General features: G+C 48.6%; 1 protein-coding gene across 3 annotated transcripts in view; it reads right to left on the bottom strand.

Moving 5' to 3' along the window:
- LOC119972490 (putative Polycomb group protein ASXL3) overlaps positions 1–22,260 on the bottom strand; it is a 411,440-nt gene that overhangs the window by 11,381 nt on the left and 377,799 nt on the right. For all 3 annotated transcript variants that reach the window (XM_038809261.1, XM_038809262.1, XM_038809263.1), the window contains 3 exons: positions 20,053–20,149; positions 10,769–10,874; positions 8,812–9,910 (listed from right to left, as the gene is read on the bottom strand). In XM_038809261.1, coding sequence (XP_038665189.1) covers positions 8,812–9,910; positions 10,769–10,874; positions 20,053–20,149 — 1,302 coding nt within the window. The remainder of the gene's footprint in view (positions 1–8,811; positions 9,911–10,768; positions 10,875–20,052; positions 20,150–22,260) is intronic.

The raw sequence follows: 22,260 nt of genomic DNA, 5'->3' as shown, positions 1-22,260 counted from the left end.
TGTGACAATAAGCGATTTTCATTTCATTTCATTTCCTGCCCCCGGTTGCACTTTCCACCGTCTGCCAGGGTGATCCCTGCATGCGTCCTGGCCCTTCCATCTCACGGTCTGATCGAACCCCTGGGATGGCGGGAGTGGGGACGAGGTCCAGTGTGAGGGGGGTGTGCGGGGTTGGACATTGGGACGGCGTGCGGTGATGGATCACTCACTGGGTAGGCTCTACCTCATGGCCCCCCCCCCCCCCCCCCCCCCCCCCCCCGACATCTCTGGCTCTATTCCCTGCCGCCTCTGAGGGCGATTCGAGGGGTCGCCTCCAACTGCCCTGGGGGTCCTGGCCTGTGTCCACCTCCAAGACCTGTGCCCCACACCACCAGCCTTCAGCAACCCCCCCCGCCCCGCCACACGCACACACCCTCTCGCCCTCTGCTCCCAGTGCATTCCTCATAACCTTCACAAAGGTGACCGAGGCTGTTCAGAACATTGGTAAACAGGTGTTTTTGTGATATATACAGGTACCGTGCCCTAGCCCCCATCGTTAACCTATATGCTTCACCCATGCCAACTTAACTGGTGTCTAACGTTCTGACCTTATGTGCTCTAATGCTCCTTCTAGTGGATCTGCCAGGTAGTACATCGGATTTGGATACGGCCTGCGTATCCCGCCCTGTGACCTGGCCCCCATTGGTTGCCATCCTCTGGAGTAACTGGGCCCGAATGTACCTGGCTATCTTCTAGGTCTCATGGGTGGCTTGGTGGCACCCTGTTCTGTCCGCTGCCCATCGGATGCGCCAGGGACAGGTGGGAGGGATTCAGAGGTGCTGCGGTTTTCCGGCACCTCCCCTGCAGGAGCCATCGGCATGGGCCCCATCACCTCCTTCTCCCTTGGAGTGCCTGATGACGCCGGGCCGCTCCTTGGGACGGGGGCCGTCACCTGGTGCGGCCAGTCCTGGAGGCTCGCACTCATCTCACTTAGGGTCTCCATGCTTGTGGCCATGGAGCGCAAGGACTGTGCGACCTGATTCTGGGACTCGGCCACGTCACTCAGTGATCGTGCCAGGTCCCTCTGTGACTGGCGTAGGTGAGCCAGTGCCAGGCCAATGCCATCAACACCAGTGGCCATGACCCTTTGTGACTGGGCCAAGCTCTAGAGCGCCGTTGCAATGCCCATGTTATGCTGGTACATGGCTGCCTGTGTAATGTGCCTCAGCCACCACCTGCACAGAGTGCCCAGGCCTTAGACATCTTGACCCAAGGCCTCCACCATGGACGCCACCCCTGCAGTGTTGGCCTGGGTAGCATGTATTGTCGGCACCGCCTCCTGCCCCTGCAGGTGGTTGGACTCCTCCACCTGAACCTGCAAGTGCAGGATGGTTGCTGACATCCCCTCGTGTAGTCACCGGCTCTGCGCCTGCATCTCCAACATTGATGGGACCGCCCTTTTCAGAAGCGCAAGACCGTCTGGACGCAGCTAGTCCCTCGGATTGGCTGCCCATTGACTGTCTGCCCCTTCGGGGGTTCCTGCCTCTACCTGATGCACATCAGCATGTGTGAAGTGAGCATCGGTTAGTGCCCCAGATGCCTCTTCACTAAAGTGCCCAACCGAGGTGAGTGTCTCTAGATGGTGGAGGGAGTTGGTGCGAAGTCGGTGTCATTCCTGGACTGATGCTCAGGGGTGTCACGTGATTGAAGTGGGGGGCACGGGTCACCAGCAGGTCCCGCCTTTTCACCAGGTGAGCAGTTGGGTTGCATCAGAGGCAGGGACCAGAGATGGACCTGCTTCGTTGCCAGGTGATCCTGCAAGAGACAAGACAAGATAGTTTGCGGATGGGGGTGGTGGCGGGGGTCAGGGTATGACACATGTGCCATAGTGATATCGCAATGCATTGGGGGCTCACATGCATCTCCAGTCCTGACGTCCACCTCAGCAACTGCCCACTCTCCAACCCCACAGACCAGGTTCATGGCCCTCTGCTCTGCCACAGTAAGGGGCTGCAGGTCCGGTGGGCCCCCTCAAATCTTCTCTCTCTCATGTGGTTTTGCCCACCTTCTCCTGGGGAGACAGATAATGCACAGTGTGCGGCACTGGGACGTGGGCAGCATAGGTGGTCCGCTGATAGTGGCCTGTGTGTGCAGGGCATCTGACTATGGTGGGTGGTATGGGTGTTGGCATGTGGTGCGGAGTGGGGGGTACGGGACTGGCGGAAAGTGGTTCAATCGCCCTCTATGGGGGGGGGGCTAAGGATGGGTGATTGATGCTAGGGGGCGGCGGGCGGTGGCGACTCACCATGGCTGGCCTGGGGGTTGCCCATCCTCACCCAGTGCTGCCGACCGGTCCACCTGGTGGGGGCTGCATTGGGGGGGGGAATGATAGGTGTGGTGAGTGTGGGACAGGCGTGGTGCCAGGGGCACTGTGGTGGTGGTGACTCACCCTGGCCGTCCTGAGGAGGTTGTGCAGCTTCTTCTTGCACTGCTGCCCGGTCCTGGCGTTTGGGCACCTGGTGCTTATGGCCTCTGCCACCTGCAGCCAGGCCCGGTTGACTTCCGCGAGTGGCAGCCTCTTTCCTCCCCCTGGGAACAGGGTGTCCCGTCTCTCCTTCAAGGCATCCAGCAGTAGATTCAACTCTGCATCTGTAAATCTCGGGGCCGCTCTTCAGGGTGGCATCTTCTTGGCTAGAATGAGAGTGTGTGGCGAGTGGAGTGCTCATATGTGGTTCAGGCTCTCGGATGCCAATAGCGACCTCGGCGAATAACACGCACTAGTTCCATATGGCGGTGGTGCTGACCTGGTAGCACGGTTGCTCCACAGCGCCAGGGTCCCAGGTTCAATTGCTGCTTGGGTCACTGTCTGTGTGGAGTCTGCACGTTTTCCCCGTGTCTGCGTGGGTTTCTTCCGGGTGCTCCGGTTTCCTGCCACAAGTCCCGAAAGACGTGCTTGTTTAGTGAATTAGACATGCTGAATTCTCCCTCGGTGCTGGTGAATAAGCCGGTGGCTTATTCCTGGTAAATGTTTATGCGCCAAACTGGGACGATGTAGGTTTTAAGAGGCGGAGGCTGGGGAAGATCCCCGAGTTGGTCTCGCATCGTTTGATCAATGGTGGGGGATGGATTTTAATATGGTTATTGAGGCGAGGGTTTGGGAGGCCGAGGGGCAAACAAATTTTCATATTTCTCCCACGTGCACCAGGTGTACTCCCGGATTGATTTTTTGTGGTGGATAAGGCTTTGCTGATTTAGAGTATTTGACCATTGTGGTTTCTTTTAAGTTTTTTTTAAGTTCAACAGTAGGAGATTTTACTCCAAATCTGGAAACTAGAGAGCACTCCAGAGAGGTGCAGTGAAACAAATTATAGTTGTAATACTTACCTGGAAGCACCATGTGTCCATTCCTGGAAAGAGAACAGTTGTGACCTGTGTTTAAACCCTTCAGATCAATCAGCTGCATGCTGTCAATTCATTTATGGTCTTGGGCTGCGATTGACAGCTTCCACAAAGCAGCTGTGAGCCATGCTCCATCCTCTTCCTCATTGATGAATAAGTCTAAGTGCTGAAACTGCAATGTTTACAAACATCCACTACATCAAAGAAAGTTAATTGCATTCAATTTCCAGCTGAGCACATCACAATCACTCAAGCATGAAGGTAGGTGTTTGGAATGCTCTCTTTGATGTGGTGGATGTTTGTGGAAGCTGTCAATCACAGCCCACTACCAGAAATGGATGAATGGCTTGCAGCTAATGCATCTGAGGGGTTGAACCACAGGTCACAGCTGTTCTTTTCCAGGAATGGACACCTGGGGTGAAATTCTCCCCTACCCGGCGGGGTGGGGGGTCCCGGCGTAGCGGAGTGGCGCCAACCACTCCGGTGTCGGGCCTCCCCAAAGGTGCGGAGTGGCTCCCGCTCCGCCGACTGGCGCCAAAGATAACGACCAGCGTCAGGGCTGGCCAGTCGGCGTGAGGGGGTCTCTTCCGCCTCCGCCATGGTGGAGGCCGTGGCGGGGGTGGAAGAAAAAGAGTGCCACCACGGCACAGGCCTGTCCGCCGATCGGTGGGCCCCTATCGCGGGCCAGGCCACCGTGGGGGCACCCCAGGGGTCCGATCGCCCCACGCCCCCCCAGGACCCTGGGGGCCCACTAAACCACCTCTGTGCCGGCGGGAGAGGCCTGACAGCAGCGGGACTTCGGCCCATCGCGGGCCGGAGAATCGCCACGGGGGCACGCCAATCAGCGGGGCGTGATTCCCGCCCCCGCCGATTCCCGGGTGGCGGAGAATTCCAGCCACAGTGGGGGCGGGATTTACGCCAGCCCCGGGCGATTCCCCGACCCTGCGGGGGGTCGGAGAATTCCGCCCCTAGTGCTTCCAGGTAAGTGGTACAACTGTAGTTTGGTTTCACTCCCTCTGCTCTCTAGATTCCAGACATTGTTTTTTTCTTCGGGGGGGGGGGGGATCTGTGGGAGGTCCCTGTGTGGGGGGGAGGGGGGGGGGGTGGTCTGTGGGAGATCCCTGTGTGTGTGGGGGGTGTCTGCATGTTTCGGGGGTCCATGTTGAGGGTCTCCTTAGTTAGAGGATCTCCTTATGGGGTCTGTTTAGTTAGGGGGTCCCTGTGGAGGGTCCCTTCAGTTAGGGGGTTCTGAGGGGGGGGTCTCCCGTTTTAGGGGTACTAAAAATATTGGTTAAGCCTCAGTTAGAATATTGTATTAAGTTTTTTAGAAAGGATGTCAAGGCCTTGGAGAGGGTGCGGAATGGCTCGTATCGGAATGGCACCCGGGAAGTGGGACTTCAATAATGGAGAGACCACAAAAGCTGGATTGTTCTTCAGCAGAGAAGGTTAAGAGGATATTTCCTGGAGGTATTCAAAATCATGTTGGGAAAATCTATTTCCATTAGTGTCACATGGGCGGCACGTAGCACAGTGGTTAGCACTGTTGCTTCACAGTGGCAGGATCCCAAGTTCAATTCTCGGCCTGGGTCACTGTCTGTGCGGAGTCTCCCCGTGTCTGCGTGGGTTTCCTCCGGGTGCTCCCGTTTCTTCCCACAAGGCCCGAAAGACGTGTTTGTTTGGTGAATTGGACATCCTGAATTCTCCCTCTGTGTACGCGAACAGGCGCTGGAATGTGGCGACTAGGGGCTTTTCACAGTAACTTAATTGCAGTGTTAATATAAGCCTACTTGTGACAATAAAGATTATTATTATGTTATAAATCTCCTCTTCATTGATTTAAAAAAAATTTAGAGTGCCCAATTCATTTTTTCCAATTAAGGGGCAATTTAGCGTGGCCAATCCACCTACCCTGCACATCTTTGGGTTGTTGGGGCTACACCCACGCAAACACAGGGTGAATGTGCAAACTCCATACGGACAGTGACCCAGAACCGGGATTGAACCTGGGACCTCGGTGCTGTGAGGCAGCAGTGCTAACCACTGTGCCACCGTGCTGCCTCCTCTCCATTGATTGACATGCAATCTGCTTTGAAATGGAAATGTAACACCGTAACACCGTTGGCACTTTCAGTTTCAGAGTCTAATAGCTTAGTGGCTACTCTGAATGCTTAATGGCTACTGTGAATGTTTGGTTGAGTTCCAAATGCCTAAAATGATTTCAGCTTAGCAGGTGGCCTATTGACATGGCAGCTCAGAAGAATGATTGACAGTTTTAAGAAGTTGTAACAACATATTCCGCTTTTTGGATTTTGAGGATATGATTATTTGTCTAAAAGACTTAATGACCACTCAAGTAATTAAACTTTTTCTATGGCATATAGTTTAAATATTCTTTCCAGTATGAATGGTATATTTCTAAATGAGTGCTTTATTAGATTGTCACAAGTTTAATTTTTCATACCTACATTTATAAGAATTCCCATTTGTACTGCATGTTCCTGAGGACTGTGACTGGTTAGTACTGGGTGCTTAGCTATGAAGAATATATTGGGGCATGTGTGAAATGAAAAATGAAATGAAAATCGCTTATTGTCACAAGTAGGCTTCAAATGAAGTTACTGTGAAAAGCCCCTAGTCCTTGGCATGATTCTGTTTACACAGCTGGTTTTAAGAACCTGTTTGTTTATGCGGGGAATTTTATGGGTTATTCAACAGCTTCCAACTGTAAGAACGGACTTGTGAATTTCTGCTCATAAAGTGGATAATAGGTAAGGGGTTAAGAAGACTGAGGGTGTGAAGGGTGAGAGAGTGAGGAAAAAGGGGTGAGGGGTGATGGTGAGAGCGTGAAGATATGATGGGGGTGAGGATGAGGGTGTGGGAGTGAGGGGTAGGGTGAGAGGAGTCTTTTAAGGTAGTTAAAAGGTTCAACTCTACATAAATGAGCCACTGATTTCATCAGGATAACTGAGCAAAGGTTTTTGGGGAATGGAGGTGGGCCTTGTGACGTGTCCACTATGGGCTTGGTGACCTGCCTGGACCGCAGAAATTCCAAGCAGTCTTTTTAAAACATAAATTTAGAGTACCCAATTCATTTTTTTCCAATTAAGGGGCAATTTAGCATGTTCAATCCACCTACCCTGCACATCTTTGTGTTGTGGGGGTGAAACCCACACAAACACGGGGAGAATGTGCACAATCCACACAGACAGTGACCCAGAGCCGGGATCGAACCTGGGACCTCGGCGCCGTGAGGTAGCAGTGATAACCCACTGCACCACCATGCTGCCCCTAATTCCAAGCAGTCTTAAGACAAAGCTGGGAAGCAGCACGGTGGTGCAGTGGTTAGCATTGCTGCCCCACGGCGCCGAGGTCTCAGGTTCGGTCCCGGCTCTGGGTCACTGTCTGTGTGGAGTTTGCACATTCTCCCCATGTTTGCGTGGGTTTCGCCCCCACAACCCAAAAATGTGCAGGGTAGGTGGATTGGCCACGCAAAATTGCCCCTTAATTGGAAAAAATGAATTGGGCACTCTAAATTTATAAAACAAAAGACAAAGCTGTGAATAGAATGCACAATTAATACCATCTCCCGATTCTTGCTTCCAACATGAACATTTGGTCTATGATGAGTTTCTGTTGTGTATTCACCTTTTCCAAACTGGCGAGATGCAGACCCAACATATAACCCGCATGTTGTTGGAAGAAAGGAAATCCAGGCTTAAAAAGGCTCTCAATTGCCTTTTGCACTACCTCAATTGATTCACGGTTACACCCATTGCTTTTGACCATGCAATCTGTCCCAAGGAAAGCTGGAAGAGGGTGGAATTATCCCAAGATCCCGACCTGATGCCATTTTCTGGCCCTTTCCCACACCGCATGTTCCAGAAACCATCTGTACTGGGCTGGGAAAATTCGGCCCAAGATTTCTGTGAAGGTGATGACTCTGAACTGGGAAATTCAGTACGAGTTGATCTGTACTTGGACTTCAAATCTATAAACTAGCTGCCACAGAGCGATGTGAACCAAAAGGCAATGGGTCCAGGCTTTGAGGCATTTTTCACAGGGCACATTATCCTAAAATCAATTCAGCACCGACATTTACAACCATTCCCTGAATTTGGAATCAATAAGTGAAAATTTTCATGTAATTGTAGCAATCACATTGCTGGAGGAGGCCATTCAGATCCTGGGGTTTGTACAGCCTCCAGTGCTCTCTTCCGTAACTCCATCCCCTCCAGATACTTTCATGTTCCTCATTTTTGAATACTTATCAAATTCCTTTTTGAATAATGTTCCAGTCTGCCTCAATCCTCACTAGCCAGCATTTATTGCTATCCCTAATTGCCCTTGCTCGGCCATTTCAGAGGGCATTTAAGAGTCAATCACATTGCTATGGATCTGTAGTCACATGTCGGGCCAGACCAGGGAAGGATGGCAGATTTCCTTCCCTAAGGTTCACTCGTGAACTAGACGGGGTTTTTACGACTTTTAATTCCAGATGTTTTATTGAATGCAAACTTCACCATCTGCTGTGGTGGGATTTGAACCCCAGTCCCCAGAACATTACCCCAGTTTTCTGGATTACTGGTCCAGTGATAATGCAATTGCACCACCACCTCCACTGTCAATCTTGGTCCAGTTCCTGTCCGACAGCAGATGTTAGGGAAGAGTAAGTGAAAATGCAATGTTTTTTTTTACTCTACTGCCTGGAGGTTTCAGGAAGGGTTGACTGATGGAGGTCTATGATGAGGTTTCAGAGTTGGCAGGAATTGCGTTGTGGGGAGGACAGGGGCTTCTGATGGACTTTGGGGCTACCTCAGTTATGCACTGACCCCCATGACCTCGGGGTCCATCGTGTCAGGATCAGCTTGGGCAAACCTATACCGCAGCCAATCTGGTGGATTTCCTGCTGTGGGGGTTGGAGCAAAACGGGTGCGAGGGAATGGAGACTTGGGCTTTGAGCCCCTTCCTTACATTAAAATGTGGTTAAATGCTTTATTTGCATCCTCCCACCAGTGCGGGTTGGATAGCACGCTGAGGCCGCTGGCAGGGGATTGGAGGGTGGGGGTGGGGGGTGGTCCAACCTTGAAACTCAATTCTTGGCCCAATTGGAATTCCCGATTAGAGTGCCGTGGAATGGAGAATCCATCCGAGGTTATCATCAGTTCAGCCTTGATTTTATTAAATGTCAGAGCAGGTTCGAGTGGCTGGATGGCCTATTCCTGTTCCTTGTTCGTTTATTTGTATTTTTCTAAAAAGCATTACAATAATTTTTTCACAAATAATCTGCCAAGTGAAAGAATGGATATAAATCCAAGGAGGTTTGAAAGTAAACTAATGCAATTGAACTTTTTGTATCATATTACAAAAATGCAGAGAAACGTAATAAAAAGTACGCAGGTTAAACTTTATCTTATTTCTTTCCATGTAATGTACCTTGATAGGTGGGACCTTTGGCTCTTCTTTTGTAGGCATCTCTTTTTCACTTTGTGACCGGCTGGGAAGTGTCCGAAAGGACTGGTCATTTTCAATTCTAGGTCTTTTCTCATGACAGTACTCCAGGCTATGCTGTTCCAGTGGTTTTCTCTTTTGTAGCTCAAGATCTTTGTTGTCATTTCTAAGTCCCTCTGATGTAGAAAGGTCTGAGGGTGTGGACATTAGTGGTGATGACTGAGGGATGCACTGCGATGTCCTTAGTTGGTTTTCTCGATCTTTGTTCTCATTTTCAGAATGCTCAGTCAATGCAGAGGTTTCAGAGTCTGTAGAGGTATCTTGTTGCTGAGATGTGCACTGTGCATTTTTCTCTGGAGAATCGGGGTTATTGGTTACAGCGTCAAGCTCTTCACAATAAGGTGAAGATTCTGAGCACATAGGAGAACTACATTGTTCTAGAGTACTCTCCTCATTTCCCACGTTAGCTGCCAGCTCAAATATGTCACTGTTAGATGCATTAAATGAATCAGAATGTTGAGGTGAAGTAGAAGTGGAAGTAAGCAGTTCGAAAGAACTGCTAGATATTTTCGGGGAAGGCATCTGTGGATCTACAGCGTGCTCAGATTGGGACTCAATCGCCTTGATACTTTGTATAATGAGATCAGGCTTCAAGTCATCTGCTGGGATTTCTTGTTCTGCCTTTTCAGGGCTACACAGGCAAGACTGATCAAAGTCAGAGGTATTGGACTCAGTAGGTTTGTTTTCATCAAGGTTTCCACAAATAGTTGGTTCAACTTCTTCTGCTATCTCCTCCTGAATAACAGATTCATCTGAGGTAATGTCTGAACACAAGGATATTAGTATATCCTCCTCTTTAGCAATTTTGGTTGGTTCTTTGGCCGGGATTTGCTGTATGTTGCATTGTGTTTGCTTTAGATCTGTATAAGGCACAGGATTTTCTTTGCTTTCATGCTCAATGCCAGATGAGATCTCACAGGGCTCTGATATGGTGTGTGGTGCTGAAAATAAGCAGTCGTCTTGATTTTCAAAACACTCTTTTACTGATTCCAGTTTTATAGCTTCTTCTTGTGTTACACCTATCCTGAATACAAAAATAAGTGGATGTAACAATTATGACGGAGAAATCAGGGCAACTTAATATTATTGTTTTAAGACAAAAACAGATTATCTACAGATAAAGGTTTGCCAGAATATGTTAAAATGTGCAAAAACATGACACTTCAAAAAAGTGCATCATGGATAAGGGATAGGGGATAGCAGGGTGGTACTGAATGCTGTAACATTAATGTATAGTTCTACAGAGTGAGGGACGGTAATTCTTGATGTGGTCTGAAGTAGATAGGAAGAAACTGAATGGACACTGCAGCATCCATCTCTCTGTGAGGAGCAATGAAAATTAATTGAGGTGTCCTTATCTAAGCAGTACCAGAAAAGGGATAGGCCAAGATCAGAAAGTGCACCGAACAAAATAGAATAACAATTGGGGGAAAGTTATATAGGTAAACAAATAAAAATTGAAACAGTGGGCACAGAAAGTGCTCAGCTTGTTGTAGCACACTTCAAACACAATATGGGCGGCACGCTAGCACAGTGGTTAGCACTGTTGCTTCACAGCGCCAGGGTCCCAGGTTCGATTCCCGGCTTGTGTCACTGTCTGTGCGGAGTCTGCACGTTCTAACCGTGTCTGCGTGGGTTTCCTCCGGGTGCTCCGGTTTCCTCCCACAAGTCCCGAAAGACGTGCTGTTAGGTCATTTAGACATTCTGAATTCTCCCTCAGTGTACCCAAACAGGCGCCGGAGTGTGGCGACTCGGCGATATTCACAGTAAGTTCATTACAGTTACTTCTGACAATAATAAAGATTATTATTAATAAATAAAACTACAACTCAAACTGTAAAAGGGCTCCCCTGCAATATCATTGAACCACTAATGTGCTTACTTTTGTCCATAATATTGTTCAAAAAATGTTTCCTTCCATTGTTCTATCTTCTTCTCCTTTTCAATCTCTTGTCGAATACGTAACTGCATTTCAGGAGTAAATTCACCTGCAAAAAAGTTTATGGAGTAAGAAGTAAAAACAGAATGGTCTGCGTTAGAATGTAAATTTAACATTTCTTCAAATATTTTGCAATGTTGCAGTGCATAATAGTTCAGGCCTAAGAATTCTGATTATGAACAAAGGGTGGGATTTTCCGCTCCAATGGAAATTCCCGTCCAAACGTCAATGAAACTGATCTATCAAGTTTTCCGTGCTGCCCACCACTGGAATAATCCTTCCCTTTGGGTCAGGAAAAGGCCATTAGCCCCCGGAGCCTGATCTGCCATTCAATGAGGTCATGTATCCTAATTCCTTTTAACCATACTTGGCCCCATGTCCCTTAATGCCTTGGCTAGTAAAAATCTACCTTTCACGGTTTAAAATTATTAATTTTGTTAGTATCTAGTACATTTGTGGGGAAAATGTCCACATTTTGATCACCGTTTTACGAATAAATGTATCCTTTCCTTTGTCCTGAATGGCCTGACTCTGGTTTTACGGTTATGCTCCCTAGTCCGAGACGCTCCCACCAAGTCTAGCTGGGACAGCCGAATAACGGGATTCCATAGAATTCCTTTAGTGCAGAAGGAGGCCATTCAGCCCGTCAAATCAGTACCGATCCTCTGAAAGAGCACCCTGCCTAGACCCACTCCCCCGGTCTATCTCCGTAACCCCATCTAACCTGCACATCTCTGGACACTAAGGGGCAATTTAGCATGGCAAATCCACCAAACCTGCACATCTTGGGACTGTGGGAGGAAACCAGATTACCCAGAGAAAAGCCACAAACACAGGGAGAATGTGAAAACTCTACACAATCACCCAAGGCTGGAATTGAAACGGGGTGCCTGGCACTGTGGGGCAGTAGTGCTTACCGTTGTACGACCGTGCCAGTACCTGTGTACCATGCCACCCCGAATCTCAAGTACACATACATCAATCATTAAAGGTTGTGTCATAGATTAGCAATGCCATTAAATAAAACAAGCTCTCGGTGGTACTTTCAAAGGGATAGAAGTGAAAAGTAAGGAAGCTATTCAAAACCTGTATCAAACCTTGGTTGGACCACACTTAAGAGTGCTACATGCAGTTCTGGTTGCCATACTATGAAAAGGATATGGAGACACTGGAGAGGGTTCTTTACGTGAATGTTACCAGAAATGTATGGCAATATCAGGAAAACATTGACAGGCTGGTCCTCTTCTCCCTTGAAAAAAGGAGGCTGAGGGTGACCTAATTGAGGTCTTTAAATCTATGAATGGTTTTGATGGAGTGGATACAGAAATAATGGGCCAGAATGTTGTTACTAAGGTGGGTAGCACGAGTCAGGACATTTCCCGAACTAGCCAGGCTCACCTTGGTAAAAAGTACATTGAATGACACGATTTTTGTTTGATGGGGACAGGGGCAGGATACAGTCAGGCTTGCCAATCCGGGAAGCAGGGTGAATGTGGCCATAGGGGCGGGCGAGTGCCGAGGCAGGCTGATTAGAAGAACCACATTCTGCTCCCTAGCAGGAAATCCCTCTAAGTGCGGCCTCATTGAGGAGAAAATCCCCGAGGCCAAAAAATACGGCAAAGTGCCGTTGGACAGCAGGACATTTCTCGGCACTGCACTGAACGCGAGAAACTCCCCACTAAACGCACCGTTCAACGGACTTTCAACTGAATCGTGCCAGGCAGTGAGTTGGAACAGTGATGAGTTTTACTTAATTTAAAGAATTAAATTGAGATCCCCATATTTAGGATTTTACCACTGTGCACTGTTCTGATGCAGGTTATTTGCCTGTTTGTGGTGAGTTGCAATGCCTGGGTAGGTTCTTTTTTAAAATTCATTCACGGGATGTGGGTGTCGCTGGCTAGGCCAGCATTTATTGCCCATCCCTAATTACTGCAGCCCATGTGGTGTAAGTACACCTACAGTGCTGTTCGGAAGGGCGTTCCAGCATTTTCACCAGCCACAGGGAAGGAACAGCAATATATTTCCAAGTCAGGATGGTGACATTCTGTAACATTGAAATGGTGAATGAGGTTCCATTGCTCATGTGAAATAAATTGAGAATGAGCACAGTCTTATTAGTGCGGTTACATCCATGGTGAAATGAAAAGAGCAATGTTGATAATCATAAAGAAAATAATGGATTGCAAACTTCAGTTTGTCAGCCAGACCCAGAAAAGAACACAATTCCCATTCCTGCGAACCATGTTCTGGTTAATCTTTGTCTTTAAAAAAACAATTGCAGTCTACAAGAAATAACCTAATTTTTGGCAGAGCATAGCACGTTTGAATGACGTTCCTCCATGTCTAGCTTAATGAAGGACATTAACCGTGTATTTTAAATAGGCAAACATTTCCATTAAAATAAAGGACAACGGAACATGCATTAAGCATTCATCAGCTATTATCATCAATGTTCATTTCTAGCTGTATGTGTTAGAATCATAGGTCATAGAATCATAGAATTTACAGTGCAGAAGGAGGCTATTCAGCCCATCGAGTCTGCACCGGCCTTACAAAGAGCACCCTACTGAAGCCCACGTAACTCAGTAACCCCCACTTAACATGTTTTGGACACTAAGGGCAATTTATCATGGCCAATCCACCTAACCCGCACCTCTTTGGACTGTGGGAGGAAACCGGAGCACCCGGAGGAAACCCACGCAGACAAAGGGAGAATGTGCAGACTCTGCACAGACAGTGACCCAGCGGGGAATCGAACCTGGGACCCTGGAGCTGTGAAGCAACTGTGCTAACCACTATGCTACCATGCTGTCCCGTACAGCCACCAATTCCTACAGAAATTTCAATTTATGTTCCACAGGCTGAAGTACAATCTCACAAACCTGGAAATCACTTCAGATGTCTTTCTGGTGTCTCAGTCTTCCTCTGAGCTGTCTGTCTTTATTGAGCAGCCCTCAGTTCTCGTACCTTTAACCTCAGACCACCTGGAAACCCCTTCTAATTTCTCCAGGTTCCTTAACTAGCTGCTCTTTAGATAACCATTACTCTAATGTATGTTTTTTCTTATAGCAAAGCTGAGAGAGGTGCTTCCTCTCCAGCTTAAAACCACTGCTTTTAGCAGAGCTGTGGGAGCTATGCCCTCTCCACGGTCTATTTGCAACTCCCCAAGCTTTTCAGTTAAAACTAAAGATAGTTCATTTTTCTTTTCCATGGTGTCTAGTTGGCAAGCAATTATATTTACTCTTCATGCCATAGCTCTTTCTGGGCAGGATTCTCCCCTACCCGGCGGGACGGAGTGGCGTGAACCACTCTGGCGTCGGGCCGCCCCAAAGGTGCGGAAGTCTCCGCATCTTTAGGGGTCAAGCCCTAACATTGAGGGGCTAGGCCCGTGCAGAGTGGTTGGCGCCCCGCCGGCCGGCGGGAACGGCCTTTGGCGCCACGCCAGCCAGGGCCGAAGGGACTTTGCCAGCCAGCGGAAGTCTGCGCATGTGCCGGAGCGTCAGCGGCTGCTGACGTCATACCCGTGCATGCGCAGGGGAGGGGGTCACTTCCGCCTCCGCCATTGTGAAGACTATGGCGAAGGCGGAAGGAAAAGAGTGCCCCCACGGCACAGGCCCGCCCGCCGAGCCCCGATTGCAGGCCAGACCACCGTGGGGGCACCCCCGGGGCCAGATCGCCCCGCGCCCGCCCCCCCCCCCCCCAATTGGGGGGTTGGGGGGGGGGGGGGGGCTCGCCGACAGGCACGGCGCAGTGCGATTTCAGCCCCTGCCGAATCTCTGGTGCTAGAGCCTTCGGGACACGGCGAAGGTGGGATTGACGCCGGCCCCCGGCAATTCTTCGCCCCGTTCCCGCCAGCCGGCGGGGCGCCAACCACTCCGCGCGGGCCTAGCCCCTTCTATCACAATAGTATCCCACTTGGAACTGAAACCAACTTCCCCACACACAAACACCTGTTCCCAGAATGAGCCTAACTTCTATTCCAGGCACAGAAACATGAAATTAAACCTACCTACCTTATTTCTAATGTTTACTGATACAAATATAAATCCCTTAAAACTACCTTTGTTTGCTTAAAGCAGTCAGAATGAAGTTAGGCACCAAATTAAGAAGCAGAACCTCAAAGGTAAACATCTCTGTATTATTACCTGAGCTACATGCATATTGGCACAGGGCAAATTAAATTAGGGCAAATGAATGCGGCGCTGAAAGACTGGTGTGGGAGGAGTGGGTTCCAGTTCATGGATCACTGGCACCAGTACTGAGAGGTAAAGTCAAAGCAGGAGAGCAAAATAGTACTGTGGGAAATGGGGGGGGGTCAGAGAATGGCAGGAAGGGACAGAGACAAAAAACCTAAACATACACCAAGTCAAGGATAGATGTTACAAAGATAACAAAAAGACAAAACTTAAGGCTCTGTAACTGATTGTGCAAAGGATTCATAATAACTTAAATGAATTGATGACTTCTGTTGAAGGGGATATGCTGAGTAGTCGCACATCACCTGGCTCTTCTCCATAAAACAACAAAATAGGCACTTTTGGCCGAATTTAGCCGGCAAAACCGGACTTAAACATCCCCTCACCCTCAATGATAGCATGGACAACAAAAATGCCAGGAAATAGCAGGTCGAGAGGCCGCATGGACACCTGGAATTGCGGCAAGGGTCAGGAGCGGGCAGCAAGCGGGTCAGCAGACCCACGAGGCGAGGGTCTCCCAAGAGGGGGAGACCGGTGACCCAGAAAGTGAGCTCCCCCCCCCCTCGGCCAGTTGATGGGTGAAAGGCGTTTCTAACCAGGGAACTAAAAGCGATGAAGTATGACATCAAGGCTGAGATAAAGGTGGCAGTCAAGGTGGTGGTGGCACAGGTGCAAGCGACTATGCAGACGGTGCTTGGCGGCATGGGATAGAGACTGGAAGCACAGTGGAGCACAATACGGGAGCTGGAAAAGGCATTGATGGATGAATCGTCGCCCTGGAGACTGGGATGAAGAGGTTTGTGGCGACTCAGGGGAGCTTGAAAGGGGAGGTCGAGGACCAGGAGAATCGGTCGAAGCAACAGAACATTTGAACAGTGGGCCTGCTGGAGGGGATCGGGGGCAGGGACCCAACCGACTACATTGCTGGGCAACTTAGTTGGGAGGGACAGCTTCCCCAAGCCACCAGAGATTGACAGGGCTCACAGGTCACTCCGACCAATGCCCAGGGCCATGGGGCAGCTGAAGTGATTGATTGATTCCAGAAATAAGGGGTTTGTCGTGCGAAGAGAGATTGAATAGTTTAGGCCTATGCTCCCTAGAGTTTAGAAGAATGAGGGGAGATCAAATTGAGGGAACAAGATGCTAAAAGGTATGGATAAAGTAGACGTGGAGCGAATGCTTTCTCTTGTGGGGTATTCTAGAATGAAAGGTCAAAGTCATGGGATAAGAGGTAGCAAATTTAAAATGGAGTTAAGATTTAGCGCAAAGGGTTGTGAATCTGTGGAATTCACTACCCCAGAGTATGGTGGATGCAGGGACAGTGAGTAAATTTAAGCAGGAGTTAGACAGATTTTTAATTGGTAATGGGTTGAAGGGTTATGGTGAATGGGCAGGATGGTGGAGTTAAGGCCAGGATGAGATAAGCCATGGTTGAATGGCGGAGCAGACCCGATGGGCCAAATGGCCTAATTCTGCTCTGAGAATTTATGAATTTATGAACTTATGAACCACCTTCCCTGTTGTCAACGGATCAAACTGCCCGCGCAGCCTCTTCCTTTCCGCCAACAACCTCTTAGTCGGGGGCCACCGAGTACCTCCAATCCTCATCCACAATAACTTCCAGCAACCTTTGCCTCTCCTCCTTCTCAACCCTATCTTTGTGGGTCTTAAATAAAACATTTGGTCCATGAACAGCCCCAACTCCCTTGCCATCCCCAACCTAACCATTGATTTAGGACTCGATCTATCCATCCTAGACTCCAGAACACAATTAAAGTCCCCACCATGATCAATTGGAGAGAATCCAAATCCAGGATAGACCCTAACAACTTCTACATAAATTCCACATCGTGCCAGTTGGGTGCATGCACATTCACCAGCACCACTAACACCCCCACTGACACTCCTCTCACTGTCACAAACCTGCATGGACGCCAACTCTCCTCCCCCCCCCCCCCCCCCCCCCCCACCTCCCAGGGTCCCACCCCTCTCTGGCCACCGGAAACACATTATTCTTGCTAAACAAAATTGCGATCCCCTCAACTTCAAGTCAAATTCCGAATGGAATGTTTGCCCTACCCAACTGTTCCCTAGCCGCATCTGAACCGTCACTCGCAAATGTGTCTCCTTCAAGAAATCATCTCCGGCTTCAAGCTCTTTAGGTGCCATTTAATGGATATAGACACGTTAGGAGAGTGGGACAAAATGTGGCAGATGGAGTTTAACGTTGATAAGTGTGAATTCATGCATTTTGGTTGAAAAAATGGAAAGGCAACTTATTATCTAAATGGAGAGAGACCTCGGGGTGCTCCGGGTCTGGGTGTCCTCGTGCATGAGCCACAGAAAATGAACATGCAGGTGCAGCACATAATAAGCAAAGCAAATGGAATTTATAGCAAAAGGAATCGATTATAAAGGTAAGGAAGTTTTGTTGCAACTATACAAGACATTTGAAAGACCACACCTGGAGTATTGTGCACAGTTTTGTTCCCCTTATTTGAGGAAAGAGGTAGTGGCATTGGAGGCAGTTCAGAGGAGGTTCACTAGATTGATTCCAGAGATGAGGAGTTTGTTGTATGAGGAGAGATTAAACAGTTTAGGTTTATACTCTCTAGAGTTTAGAAGAATGAGGGAATATCAAATCGAGGTACACAAGATGCTAAAAGGTATGGATAACGTAGACGTGGAGCTGATGCTTCCTCTTGTGGAGCATTCTAAAATGAGACGTCACAGTCTTAGAATAAGAGGTAGAAAATTTAAAACAAAGTTAAAGAAAAACTACTTGTCCCAAAGGGTTGTGAATTTGTGGAATTCGCTACCACAGAGTGTGGTGGATGCAGGGGCAGTGAGTAAATTTAAGGAGGAGTTAGACAGATTTTAAATTGGTAATGGGTTGAAGGGTTTTGGATTGCGGGCAGGAGTGCAGTGTAGTTGAGGCCAGGATGGGATCAGCCATGATCACATTGAAGGTGTTTAGGCTTGGGAGGCTAAATTGCCTAATCTTGCTCCTAGGTCATGTGTTCCAGGAGGAGATGCTTTGGCTGATTTGACAATCCAGCTCTTGGTCTGTAGCATTGCAGGTAGCAGATGAGGAACATATCAGACATGATAGAATAGCAGAGCAGACTCGATGCGCCGAATGGCCTAATTCTGCTCCTCCATTTTATGAACTTATGAATTGGACCATTTAACCCATATGCATTCCATGTTACAATCCTCACTGGGATTTCTGCCTCCCTCTCGACTAGGAGCCATCATCATCAAACAGCTCGGACCCCTCCCAAACCTCCATCCTCTCACCAAACTGGGCCCACCTAACTTGGTCGCCCCCTCTATCCTCACCCAAACTCAACCAACATACCAACTGCCTTGACAACCCACCCCTCTGACCACTTCCTACCCCACATAAACCTCCCTCCACCCGCCCACCCTCCCCACTCAGGCTAACCACTGCAGCTCCCACCCACACCCTGCTTCCATTCACTAGCATCTCCTGATAGCATGGTGACTCCCACACCTGGAGGCCCTGCTACGCCTTCCAATCTACCCATTCCCCCAATCCACTTGCACCGCCATCCTCGCACACAGCCATCACCCAGGATCGCTATCTCCGTTTCCAACTTGGGCAGCACGGTGGCACAGTGGTTAGCACTGCTGCCTCACAGCGTCAGGGACACCGGTTCAATTCCAGCCTTGGGTGACTGTCGGTGTGGAGTTTTCACATTCTCCTTGTGTCTGCGTGGGTTTCCTCCGAGTGCTCCGCTTTCCTCCCACAGTCCAAGGATGCGCAGATTAGGTGGACTGGCCATGCTAAATTGCCCCAGAGTGTCTAAAAGGCAAGGTGGGGTTATTGGTTTATGGGAATAGGGTGGGGATGTGGGCCTAGATAGGCAGAACTTGATGGGCCGAATGGCTTCTTTCTGCACTGTAGGGAATCTATGATTCTATGATGACACAATCTGGTCACTCTGGTCGGACACCATGTTTTCCTCCTCCTGGATCGTCACTCCTCACGCCTCCACCCAATCCAGGGTTCCGTGAAGAGGTGCTATTGCCCCCCCTCAATTGCGCTTGACCAGTCTCCCTGCATCTCCTTTCATTGCTGCCAATATTCCTCCCTAATAAAACTCATCAATTGTTCCATCGGCCGTTTAACCATCGACGACGACCCTTCCCACTCTGCCATCTTCCCAACTTGTGTTGCACCACGAGTCTCCTCCAGCCCCTGGGCCAGGGCTCTCACCGACTTTAACTGGGTTTGAAACCCCATAGATATTCCAATCCGGCAGAGAAACAATCACCTTCCACTCTCCTCACACTTTATCCACCAAAATCCCCCATTAATTGGGTAAAAATAACTAAAACTGACACCTCCAGGCAGGATCCCACTCTTTTGCGACCCATCAGACCATGTCCCCCACCGGAAGTCCGGAGTTCAAGTTTTGATAAGCCCACGTCTTCGGGAGTCAAGCTTTCACGGTCTCGAATTCCAACTAATATTTATTCGAGAAGGAAGTAGTGATCTGTGTCGGAAAGATTCCCCTACATTGCTGTCATTGCGGATTCGAACCTGACTGAGTTAATGTTCAAATAGACAGCATGATACGTTTGTGAAGAGCCACCCAGTAAACTGTTTAGTGAAGTGATGCAGATTTTACACAGATATTCACATCAATGTTTACTGAACAGTGGTGCCTGAAATTCAGTGACAATTGCATACTGTGTGCATCACTTGGAAGTGCTATGAATATGGGCTCTGCTTATGAGACCGGTAAGTAGGGGCTCTCTTGCACTCACCCTGCTATCTGACTGCCGGCCTGCTAACCAGAGGGTGGTGAAAGCTCCAGTAACTATGCTATTAAGGCCCAAATAATTTTTACTATTCAAGGAAAGAACAGATGAGGCAAAATACAGAAACATGCATGCAGAATGTACACTATGAAATGACTTGAACTTCAAGACAAGCATGACATTTACATTTTAGTTTGTCTATCCCAGAATTTAGATGTACTGATGAATTAATTGTACCTTCTGCTAATCGCTCCTTCCAGCCTTGTGCCGCATAAGCAAAGAATTCATTATTCAGGGCTGAAGCACTGAGGCGAGAAACCCCATCACACCCAACCTAAAAACAAGGTAAGTGCAGCATGAGAGATAGAATGAAATGAACATTACATTCTAGAAATGTTACTCCGTCAATTGGGAACAAAAGTTTCTTATTTTCTGCAGAACTGTTAATGCACTGATTGTGTGTGATTGGATTAAACTGTTAGTCGAGCTTGTAGCTGATGAATTTACCTCAGGTACAAATCAATACTGAACTGCTCTCAAAAAAAGAATTTGATGCAACTTGCTTGCACACAGAAATCTTCCCAATAGCATAGATGAGTCATTTAGTTCTGTAAATCAATGGCAATAGAAATCAATGGACATATTTCTATACGTTGTGCATAAATTGCACCTATCTGACCTGTATTGTGCTGACAATGGGGATGGAATTCTCCCTTTTTGAGACTAAGTGCAGTGGTGGGTGGCTCTGGTGGTGCCTTGCCCGCTGGCCAGAAAGGTGTAATCCCATGCCAGATTCCGGCTTGGAAGCTCATTAATTATGCATAAGTGCGTTCCCCTTTGAGCTACCTGGCAGACAAGCAGCTGATGTGTTCACCCATTGTCAGCTGGCGGGATCTAAGGTCCCGGCGCCATATTCAAACACTAGTCCAGCGCACTCATATTACTCTCTCCATGCTATCTGTCTTCTGAGGCCCTCCAATACGTCAGGAACCCAAAAGCAAAAGGCAAGTAGCCTCAAGAAGAAGGCAGCTTCGGCTATAACACCCAGGGCCCTCAGTGCCCTAATTTGGGGAGTATGGGCCCACCGGCATGTCTGCTACCCCAGGGATGGCTCAAATAAGCACAAGAACCTCAGCTCTCCGGCCTGGGAGGCCATTACTCAGGTGCCCTGCCTGCAAAGCGCCATCCAGTGCTGGAAGCAAATGAATGATTTCATCAGAGTAAGTCCTCTCTCCGCTCCATCCACTATCAAACTCTCAGCATGGCATCCTGCACTCCAGTGTTTTTCAAACTTTTTTGCCTGGGATCCATTTTTACCAACCGGCCATCCTTCGTGACTCATGCTGGCCGACCTTCGCGACCCACCATTTTCACTTACCTTTACTTTACAGGTGATCCTGCTTGATCTTCACGCTATTACTTGTTTTGTTATTCTATGTTACATTTCTGGTGATGATGTCAGCTGATGAATTAAGATCTCACTGCATCCATTAAACAAAGTCAGGAGGTTTGACCTCGAACTCGCCATGCTGAGTCTTTAAATATCTTTGAGGTTTTAAACTCTTGTTTGCCAATGCTTCGCTGCATATATCACACACAATTTTCATTCCTGATTTGCAGTGGCACAATTAATAACCTATAACTCAAGGAATCATCTTTATACTGCTTTGTTCCTGTTTTCATCTTTTTCTTCATGAGTTGTTCACTAGAGGCCTAGGTGTTCACACCAGCACTGCTGGCAGCTACAAAATGGAGGAATCTCTCTTGCGCCCAGAACACATGACGTCAGTGTGTGTGGCCTGCCCTCTGCCGCCACTCCAGACAGGAAGGCTCCAGCGATTTAAAAACAAATCTGCTCCTGGGTCAGCGTGCTGATGTCAGGAAAAGTCATTCTGCCACTGAAAGTCAGTCGCGGCTGGCATTTTTCAAAGCACTTCTTCCCGTGATCAGGAATGATCCTTTCCCGACACCCGTCTGCGACCCACCCACATTTTGAAAATGACTGATGTACTCAAACGACTTATATATCCATTAACAGGTGACGCATATCAATACTCACTCTCAACAGGACTGTCACAACACAGCCATCCTATCTTTCCTGTTACGCGAGCTCCAATCGCTGTCCTTCTGGGAGGGCACACCACACATGGGGACATGCATTTCACTTAACATCTGCTCCATCCACTCTGATCATATCTCTTTATTTTGTCCCTATACTATCCAAAGTTGCGCACAACTAGTGAGAGCTAGTTCAGACCAGGAGAGGGACGCTCTTGGCGAATTCAAGGAGGTTCCTGAAGAGCTAGCTGGTGAGGACAGGATTGCTCCTGGGGCAACGCAGAGCTTGGCCTCTGACAACAACCTAGGACAGATCTTAGCTCCATCACTTCACCTAATCCTGCAATTCACATGGAGTGCTCTGAGCTCTGAATCAGCTTCAGCTCA

This window comes from Scyliorhinus canicula, chromosome 10 (genome assembly GCF_902713615.1).
Source record: "Scyliorhinus canicula chromosome 10, sScyCan1.1, whole genome shotgun sequence".
Classification (NCBI taxonomy): domain Eukaryota; kingdom Metazoa; phylum Chordata; class Chondrichthyes; order Carcharhiniformes; family Scyliorhinidae; genus Scyliorhinus; species Scyliorhinus canicula.
The sequence above is the reverse complement of the archived record's forward strand: the minus strand, read 5'-3'. Positions and strand labels throughout refer to the sequence as shown.